The sequence below is a fragment of the Trichomycterus rosablanca genome, chromosome 3, assembly GCF_030014385.1.
Source record: "Trichomycterus rosablanca isolate fTriRos1 chromosome 3, fTriRos1.hap1, whole genome shotgun sequence".
NCBI lineage: Eukaryota > Metazoa > Chordata > Actinopteri > Siluriformes > Trichomycteridae > Trichomycterus > Trichomycterus rosablanca.
The window spans coordinates 40,248,339-40,258,326 of NC_085990.1; the positions used below are offsets into that span (position 1 = coordinate 40,248,339).

Sequence of the window (9,988 nt, forward strand, 5' to 3'; positions counted from 1 at the left end):
TTCTGTTATCATTCGAGAACTGAGGACACCAAAGTATGTTGTGCTTCATATTGCACCATGTGTTTTCAATGGGAGACAGGTCTGGACTGTAGGCAGGCCAATCTAGCAGCTGCATTCTCTTACTACAAAGCCATGCTGTTATAACACATGCAGAATGTGGCTTGGCATCATCTTGCAGTAACAAGCTGGGATAATCTTACGTCATTCATACGTCAGCATTTGTTGGTCCTAAGGGCAAATGTACTCCTTAGGGTGCCTTCACAAATGTGCAAGTTACTTCAGTGAATGTATATTGTACTCTTTTTTGATTAAATGTAGGTCTCTAAAGATGAGTTTTGCGAAAGTAACTCAGATAACATTTTTATCCTTTTTCGTTTCAAGTGAACAGTAAATAAGGCTCTTAACAAATGTCTATATGATTTATATGGTTATGCTGCTGTTACCTGACTATCTGTACTTACCACACAAGTAGCCTGGAGTAAAGATGTGAAGTTGATTTGCGTTGTTCGTTGTAGGCTGAAAGCATGTTTTGTTTGGTTGAGTAACTGTAGTCCATGTGTAAGATGGTGCATCTCCTCCTGTACCTTGTATAACCTTAATGACATGTCTAAAATCAATCGAAAAGGGAAACAAAGCAAAACAGAACAAAACAAAACAATATGGCTGCAAAGGAAAAATGTAGGGGATTTATAAAACAAAGAAAAGAGTAAAAAGAAAGACCAGTTTAAATATAGTAGCATATGATAGGGAGGAGAATAAAACAAGAATGAGGATAAGCAAAATGATTGGCTGAAACATCTGGGTGAATGGTTATGAAAAAGGAAGACAAAAAGTGCGAGAAAAGTTAGAAGATTCAGCATTTTTACAATTATTAAATAATTTCTGAATGTATTTTCAGTTAATAACCACATTGTTTAAACATGATTATTAATAACGGAAACAATAACATGTGACAAATCATTTTAAGACCCAATACTCTGATTCGGTGCATTTAAGGTTCCAAAGATTACAAGAACAAAGAATAATGAGCACAGAGTGTGATATTAAGTAGACTATTTAGCCAATAGTGTGTGGACACCTCTTAATAATTGCTGAATAAAATGATTTACGTAAAATAAATTCTATGCTTCCAACTTGCTTGCTCCTGATCCATCATGACTGTGCATAAAGCAAGGACCATAAAGACATGGTTTAACAAGTTTGATATTGTATTATTGTATCATCCAGTAGCTTGTACAAACTTCTTACCCTAACCTTACTGAACACCTTTGGGATCAATTGGTATGGTGGCTGTAAGCCAGACCGTTTTGTCCAACACAGCTGCCCATAAAGAGTAGAAGCTGTTGTAGATGCAAAGGGAGTTGGCAACTCCATATTAATGACCATAGTATTAAAACAGGATGACCAACAAACTCATGATTTGGCGTCCATTTACTTTTGGCCATGTAGAAATGAAAGGGGACATATTCACACCACATCATTTTTGCTTTGTGTTTTGTTTGACTTACAGAGAGGGGTTCTTCATTTTCCTGATCCTCTGGTTTCGGGACATCTAAACGGTCAATAAAACTTTGAAGATCCTTCCTGAAGGTTTTCATCTGGGCATTAATGCGGTACAGAAGCTCATGCTCACGTATTCGGCTACCGTCATCATCATCATCCATCCGGCCAAACAGCTCGCCATTTGTCACATAGACTCGAGCTTCTGCAATGATGGTGCTCGTGTCAGCAATTAGTCTGTCGATGGTCCTGCTCAGACGCTCGGCCTCCATACGAATATCAATCATCTGCTGACGGTCTTTAAGGCTTTGGGATAAAAAACGCCCCTCGGGGGAATATAGAGAGCGAGTTGGGGTAAGGCATCGTATATTGCGCACCTCCTCCGAGTCGCTCTCTCCACCGATGGGACCCTCACGTTTGCGATGTGGTGGGAGACGCAATGAGTCATCATCGCTCTCTCTGCGACCACCATCGCTTTCGGCATCACTGTCACGAGGGCTGGGTCGTATGCCCAGATGTGAAGCCAGGTCATAGCGCTGCATGTTGGACAGCAGTATACGGTTCTCATACTGCAGCTGCATCACCTTCCCACTCAGCTCATTGATCTGTAGCCTGGCAGCTTTCAGCTCCTCCTGCATGGCCTCAGCTTTAGCGCCATCGACAGCTGAGCTGCTATGGCGGGAGCCTTCATGTGAGCCAGCCTTGTACTTAAGTTTGTTAAGCTCAACTGTCACCCTCTTGTTCTGCTCCTCCATGTCAGCCAGATTGCGGCGTAGCAATTCGGCCTCGTCCTCCACCAGCTGCAGCTGCTGCCGCATTTCAGAAAGCACCTCACTTTGCTCCCTCGAAGTGGGGTCAGCTGCGCCCCCTCCTAGTTCTTCCCCTCGCAAGTCATCCAGCTCCGCCTTCAGCCCACGGTTCTCCACTTCCAGCTCCACGATTTTGCGACCCAGGATGTTGGCCTCTTCTTCCACTAACCTAAGACGAAGCTTTAACTCGGACTCGCGTGTAGTGGGGGGACCACCAGCCTCACCCTTGGGAAGTGGACTGTCAACGTCACCGTAAAAGGAGCGGTACTTTTGCAGTTCCTGCTCCAGACGGTCCTTTTCTTTGTCAATCTTTGCCATTTTCTTCCTCATCAGTACAGCTTCTTCTTTAATTAGGGCTAACTGACATTTCAGATCATCATTTTCTTCCTGCAGGAACAATTAAATACATTTTAAAATACGCAGTGATAGCCTGTCTTTATTTTTAAAATAGTGATATCATTTATTAACCTGATAAACCTTAAATGTAAAGTTAATATAGTAATAGGCTAACATGGTCTTATACTTGCAAAGTCAACTAGAGTTGAAGCAGGATTAGAGGCTCAGCTCAGCTTCCTTAGGCTGATGCTAAATTTTTCTGTTTTTGTGTTATCTTATCTTATAATAATTTAATAAGTTACAATTTAATGTTGATACTTCAATACCAGATATAGAATATGAGCAACAATTTTGCAATAATTATACAATATTCATTCATTCTTGTATTTATTGTCTGCTTTACTATTGCTTATCCTGGTCAGCATTGCGGTGGGTGAGATTAGCACTTCACAGCAAGAAGGGCCTAGGTTCTATTTCCCACCTGGGTGGCCAGGATCCTTCCTAAGTGGAGTTTGCATGTTCTCCTTGTGTCTGTGTGTCCGTGTTAGGCCAGTTAGAGCTACTTAAATTGTGAGTGTGTATTTGTGTTCACCCAATTAATCAGACTCACCGCGACTCTGACCAGAATAAAGCAGTGATAAAACAGACAATGATTGAATGAATTGCTGTACATTTAAATCCTACCCAAAGCACCTTTTAAGACTGGTGTTCTTGCAAGGCAGTGGTAGCTCAGTGGTCATGCATCACCACCTCTAAGGTGCCACTGTAAACCCTCAATTGCTCAAATTGTATTCATAGCTGTAAGCCGCTTTGGATAAAGCATAAATACCGTAAATGTAAATGGATAAACAGGAGGGCTGCATCAGGAAAATCTGTGCCCAATCAAATGTGCCGACCCCTAACAACGGCAGCTAAATGAATCATACGGTAAGACCATTATTATTATTATTATCAATACAAGACTGGCTCAAGATTAAGGTTCAAGATTACGTCCTCTGACTATCTGTGCCTAAAATGTCATAACATTTAAGGGAAAACATTCACAAGCAGGGCTACAGATTCCAGGAACAGCAGAATAGGAGTGATATTGTTTGGTTTTTGTTTACCTCTGTTGGGGTATGTGGTGCCTTTTTTTCTGATTTCTGTGTATCTTTTCCTCTTCGTTTTAAGGATGCCTGATAAATAGACACAATATATGATCAGAGATATTAAGCATGGATATATTATATAAATAATGATCACAAATTAAATTAGTTTTAAAAGAGTTTAACATGTTAATGCACACACCTCCTTAGCTTTATCCAGCTCGATTTGTAAAGCTTGCTTAGTTGTGTCCACCTCAATCAGCTGCTGCCTGAGTCTCTCATTCTCTTCCTCAGTCTTGGTTCTTTTCTCCTCCACATTTTCTAGTTCATTGTGCAGTCTCACTGACACATCCTTTGCAACCTGGAAACAAAAAAGGCATGATGTTAAGTATAGTTTAGACACCCTACTATGCAAATACTTAGTAATACTATCAGATATCACAGCTTGCAGATGTTTTTTTAATGCCAGCTCAGTCTGACTGTTGTTGTTATTTATATGAATGCCTCAGGTTTTAAGATATTGGGCCATTTTGCATGTAGCCACAGACTTTTTGGGTAATAAGGCAGGGACGTGTAAGGGCTATTTTCAAAGCTTTGTAGTGTTAATAGTTTTAACCTTTAGTTTCTTGACCAACCATGTCACATTTGCTTCTAAAACTTGCTTATATTTAGTAAAATCACTTCCACGTGCAATGTCTTTATAAGCATATTAGATTTAAACACATGTCTAAGTTGGCAGGCTGGTCATTTTATTAATAGCAGTACTTTTTTTCTTTCAATATGTCTTTGATGATTATGGTCAAAGACCTCCATTTTTGCTTTATCAGTCCACAGCACATTTTGACATTCCAAATGCCTGTGGCTTATCTAGGTTTGCACATTTAAAGTTTTGTAATGTGGAGTGCAGGTGCAGATACAGGATTTGTTTCTGATTTCTCCCACTTGCAGATTAAGTGAGCTTGTGTGGTGCAATGGCAAGAGCTATGCTGCTGGTCACAACTGTGCCGGTTGAAATCCAGAGTTCCAGTTCAAATCCCGGTCTGGGCTCACAAATACAGAAAGCACATGGTGTTGTGTAAATCTAGCCATGAATGACATATCAGTGCACCCTTAGTGCTGGCCTTAAGCCCGAATAAATAGGAGGGTTGCGTCAGGAGGGGCTTCTTGCATAAAAACAAAGCCAAATCAAATATGAGGACAAATGATCCGCTCTGGTGGCCCCTAAGAGTCAAATAACTGGATTTTGCTTTAGCAAACAATCAATAATGACAGTTTTGTTATGATTCTTAATAGGCCATTCAGAATAAAATGTAAACTTTTACAACTGGAAGTATATGAATTAAATCCATTAAAGGAAATGATAAAAATACAATTGGCACATTTAAGCGTCATCTTCGATAATACTTGATAAGATTGCAAAATACAGAGCAAGAAATCTGAGCACACTCTTCAATACAAGATCTCTCATAATGTTTAAGACTTCTAGATCATTTTTGTGGTGTTTCCCTATTAGCTTACACTATATGTTTTATTGACTTAAGTTGATTGACTTAAATTGATTTACTAAAATTGATTTTGTCATTGTTTTTGTTGAGATTTATTTCTGTTTTGAATTTCTGTTTTGAACTGTCATGCTGGAAGACCCAACCAAAGAAATTTTTAGCTTCCTGACAGGACAGCCAAATATGTAAGTGCCACACAGCAACATGGCCCACCAGGACCCATGTTTAATCCCTGCCTTGAGTCACATATCTGTGATGTTTTTGTGTGTGCATCTTTACATTTTAAAACATTTAGCTAGTCCTGTTTAAATACAATCTCACCTTTTCTGACATACAAGAAAATAGTAAAAAGCTGTACTAGGCAGCTGTAGCCTAGTGGTTAAGGTACTGGACTGGTAATCAGAAGGTTGCCGGTTCAAGCCCCACCACTGCTAGGTTGCCACTTGAGCAAGGCCCTTGACCCTTAATTGCTTAGATTCGCTTTGGATAAAAAGTCTGCTAAATGCTGAAAATTTAAATGTAAAAAGCTGTATTCTGTATGTACCACTGATCAGCAAGAATCAGCACTGTTTATGAGTGTATACAGTCCAGCTTTAATGATCTATAGATTTTACTGTATAAACAGTAGAGCCAAACATTTACCAAAAGTCACATGCTTATCAGATGCTGTATGTTTTCATATTGCCCCGCCCTATTCTATCTATCTATCTATCTATCTATCTATCTATCTATCTAGAAGAAGATAGAAGATGTACTTTATTCGTCATATATACAGTACATATACAGTACAATAAAATTCTTTCTTCGCATATCCCAGCTTGTTTGGAAGTTGGGGCCAGAGCGCAGGGTCAGCCATCGTACGGCGCACCTGGACCAGACAGGGTTAAGGGCCTTGCTCAAGGACCCAACAGTGGCTGCATAGCAGAGCCTGGATTTGAACCCCCAGTCTTCCGGTTGATAGCCCAAAGCTCTACCAACTAGGCTACCACTGTCCCTATTTTTAATAATTGTGTAATTAAAAATTAAAGTATTTCTTTCTAATAACTGAATATCATTAATGTTTACATTACATACTGCATCTTAGGCTACCACTGTCCCTATATATATATATATATCTCATATTCAATGATGCTTATGTAGCCACATTAAGTTGCCACCTTAAACTTAAAGGGAAACAGACACATTTGTTATTTGTTTTAATAGAATAAACATGTATTTTCAGATCTTTCAAAAGATGTACACAGTAAATACACAGCAAAACTTTAAGCAATTATGGTTGTTTATAATGGAAAGAAAAAAATTCAGCATGACTTACTATAAATTTGTTATATTATTATTATTATTATTATTATTATTATTATTATTATTATTATTGTGCTTTATATCTACAATGGATGCATAATAACAGGTATATATAATAATTGAATATATAATTTGTGTATGTCCTGTTATTACGCATCAGTTGCCGTTTTAAATCACTGTTTCCACTGTACCTTTAGGTCTTGTTCCAGACTGCGCAGTAGCTCATTGTCGATCTCTCCAGTCTCTGCGTATCTCAGACGCTTCCTCTCCGCCTTGCGCACGCGGTACTGTAGGATCCTGCAGTTCTTATTGGCTCTGACCAGTTCGCGCCGCATGTCCTGCAGCTGGCATGCGTCCTCCTCATAGAAAGTGTCTCTCATCTCATCCATCTCCGCCCTCATCTCCTCTATCTCATGCTAACAAAACAAACACAATCACAACCTCAGCGTGCGCCCAAAAAAGGGGGGTCATTTTTTATGCCTCATTATTTATTAGTGTGTATTGGGATTGGCTTGTGTTTAACGGGTTTACCTTCAGGTTGTCGTTTTCATCACTGAGCATTTCGATTTCATCCCGTAGATCACGTTCGACTTGAGATTCGGTAGGCCTACTGGGCGATTCGGGGGAGATGTCCATCCCGGTGACGGGGGAACTCGCTTTTTTGGCGTGCATGCCTCCTTCTTTCTTCAAGCTCTTGTTCATGTGAAACTGGATCAGCTCAGACTGTAAACAACCTTCTCTCCAGAAACCTGGTCCGCATCCCACCGAGGTGTTGTTATTAGATGCTGGTTTACCGACGCCCACACCCCCGTCTTTTACTTTCTGGTTCTTCGCTTTGCTCTGGGAGGATTTAGAAGAGCTGGGCTGATCTGAGACAACACGATCGCTTATTAAAGGAGGATCGTCGGCGTCTTCGGTCGAGCTATGGCGCTCCTCGATTTTCCTAGTCTTGTCGGCCCGTCTCGTTGTCGGGCTTTCAGCACCGCTGGGGTGGACAGCGGCCGCACCTTTCGACGGCTGTCGGTCCTTACCGGCGCCCGCGGCTACAGGAGAGCTGCTTCTGCTGTTCTTACCGCCCTGTTTTCCTGAACCGGCTTTAGCGGAGCCGCCTTTCGAGGGCGTTTTCGGTGTGGCGTCTTTAAATCTGGCCGGTGAGGGCGCCCGCTGCTGCTGCTGCTGCTGCTGCTTCACGGTACTATTGTCTGACTGACGCGGGTCGGCAGCGCCGCTTGTGGCAGGATTCATGACGGCGTTCGTGTGGGATCAGACGTCGCCCATCGTCCATTACCCTTAGCCGGCCCAAAACAGGAGGACATTAGAGTTGTCTAAAAATGCAATCTCTTTAATGCAATGATCTTTAACAGACGCCGAGATTTAAACATAGACAATGTAGACCTGTTGGTTGGCTTTGCCTGCCCTATATAAAGCTTAATGCACAAGACTAGACACATAACCTACTGATCTGTTCTTTATATCTATCCTTTATTGAATTACGATTAAGTTTGAACATTGTACGAAACTTGTTTATTTATTTTGTATTTATTTAGCTAATTTAATGTCAGTGGATTTGAATAAACTGACGTTGACATTCATTCAGACATCGTTTCAACGCATAGTCTATCCATAAAGACTTCAGTCTAGAACGTGAGCTGGTTATACACAATACAGCATCATTCGATTTTCATTAGCAAACACATATTCAGCCATGTGTTGCTCCTAGACTAGTTTCCATTCTTCCCTTTCATCGAGTGACTCAAGACTTAAATTAAATAATGCATTATATAAATAGAATGACCACACATGCACTAGATCAGGAATGCATCCATCACTGGAGTTGATGGAGAATGTAGAAATTTAGAAGACCCTAGTCATCAGGTGTTTGTAAAGTTTTTCTTGTTAAATAGTCGAATGTTGTATTCACTTAGTGGTTCGATCTATCTGAGTATATATAACGTCAAGCACATTATTTATAACCTCACCTTTCCAAGGTGATTCTTAAATAACTAATATACATAAACCCCATCCTAAACTGTTGTAGTCTCATACTTATAGTAGAATAAACCACTTTTAGATAAATGAGTTTCAGTACATAGCTCTTACCGTGTCAGCATCCCTTTTTGTCCTGCACTGATAAATGGCTCAGCATCCGGAGCTGCAGGACCACCAGCCAACATCCTCCGGAAAGAGATGAGCTATGACGTCACCACAGGGCGGGGTCTTCACCCTGAGTCGAATTACATTTCCCTGGATTCATTCACTGATACGTTAAATATGGATCATACTTGGTTTATTACGAATACAATAGATTAGAGTAGAATTAGATCCAAAATATGTCACCTGTAAAAGCAAAATGGAACAGTTGTTCAGGCACCCTTGATCCGTGATTATATATGATTACAAGGCTGCCTCAAGAAGAATGCCTTTATTAGTCATATATACAGCACATATACAGGTGTACAGTACAATGAAATTCTTATTTTGCATATCCCGGCTTGTTTTTGTAAAACCGGAGGTCAGAGCGTAGGGTCAGCCCCTGGAGCAGACAGGGTTAAGGGCCTTGCTTAAGGGCCCAATAGTGGCTGCAAGGCAGAGTCTGGATTTGAACCGACAATCTTCCGATCGATGGCCCAAAGCTCTACCCACTAGGCTACCACTGTCAAATACCGATGAATATTACAAATATTACACAAACTCGATACAACGTGCATAAAATAGATATCGTTTTCTTTGTGATCAAACCAGCCTTCACTCTTATAAGAATGTTGTCTGCTAGAATCTGAAACCTGACGGATTCGAATCAATTCATTTACAGAAGCATTAGTGAACATGAGGTTGGACTCTAATATAGTGTACACTGCTGGTTTGCAGTCAGCATTTCGATTTCAAGTCAAGTTCTTTCACACCAAATTTAGCAAGCCACTTCATTACTTTGTGCATGGAGGTTATCATGCTGAAGCAGGAAAATGACTTTAAATGAATGAATTTCACTACTACCAGTAAATGATTCTTTAACATTTTCCTCTTTACTGGCAACCTGGGGCCCAGCCAAAACCATCAAAATCAGACCCCGAGCACCACCACCCCTCCTCCATCAAACACTGACACGCTGACACTAAGCATTCAGGCAGGCACATTCTTCTGAAAAAAATATTCCGAATTGTCTGTTACACTGCCAGACAGTACAGAGTAGCCTGATTATTTACTGCAGACATCATGTTTTCACTTATGTCAACTGAGTCCAGTAATTGTGTGCTTTACACAATGTATCCATTGTCTGACATTGTGCATTATCATATAAAGTCTGTATGGCTGTTTGGTCAAAGAAATCCAATCTGTAAAGTTACCTTCAAACAGTTCATGCATTGATGTTGATCACATGAGATAAACAAGGCAGAAATGTGTTGAAAAGTTTAAATGAAGCTACAATCCCATGGGGATTCTTTGGCTGCATGCC

The 9,988-nt window shown here is 40.5% G+C and overlaps 2 protein-coding genes across 2 annotated transcripts in view; both read right to left on the minus strand.

Moving 5' to 3' along the window:
• The window catches only part of mtcl3a (MTCL family member 3a), a 19,088-nt gene extending 18,415 nt beyond the window's left edge, over positions 1 to 673 (minus strand). Inside the window, exon 1 of the mRNA XM_062991299.1 lies at positions 462 to 673. Within this exon, the coding sequence (XP_062847369.1) occupies positions 462 to 605 (144 nt within the window). The 5' untranslated portion in view covers positions 606 to 673. The remainder of the gene's footprint in view (positions 1 to 461) is intronic.
• LOC134309886 (microtubule cross-linking factor 3) lies at positions 673 to 8,706 on the minus strand. The gene is made up of 7 exons (XM_062991300.1): positions 8,635 to 8,706; positions 7,066 to 7,823; positions 6,726 to 6,950; positions 3,933 to 4,091; positions 3,752 to 3,820; positions 1,509 to 2,696; positions 673 to 798 (listed from the first exon to the last, which is right to left on the minus strand). The coding sequence occupies exons 2-7, from the start codon at positions 7,777 to 7,779 to the stop codon at positions 688 to 690; spliced, it is 2,466 nt and encodes an 821-aa protein (XP_062847370.1). The 5' UTR covers positions 7,780 to 7,823; positions 8,635 to 8,706; the 3' UTR covers positions 673 to 687.
• Between the last annotated feature and the right edge of the window lie 1,282 nt (positions 8,707 to 9,988).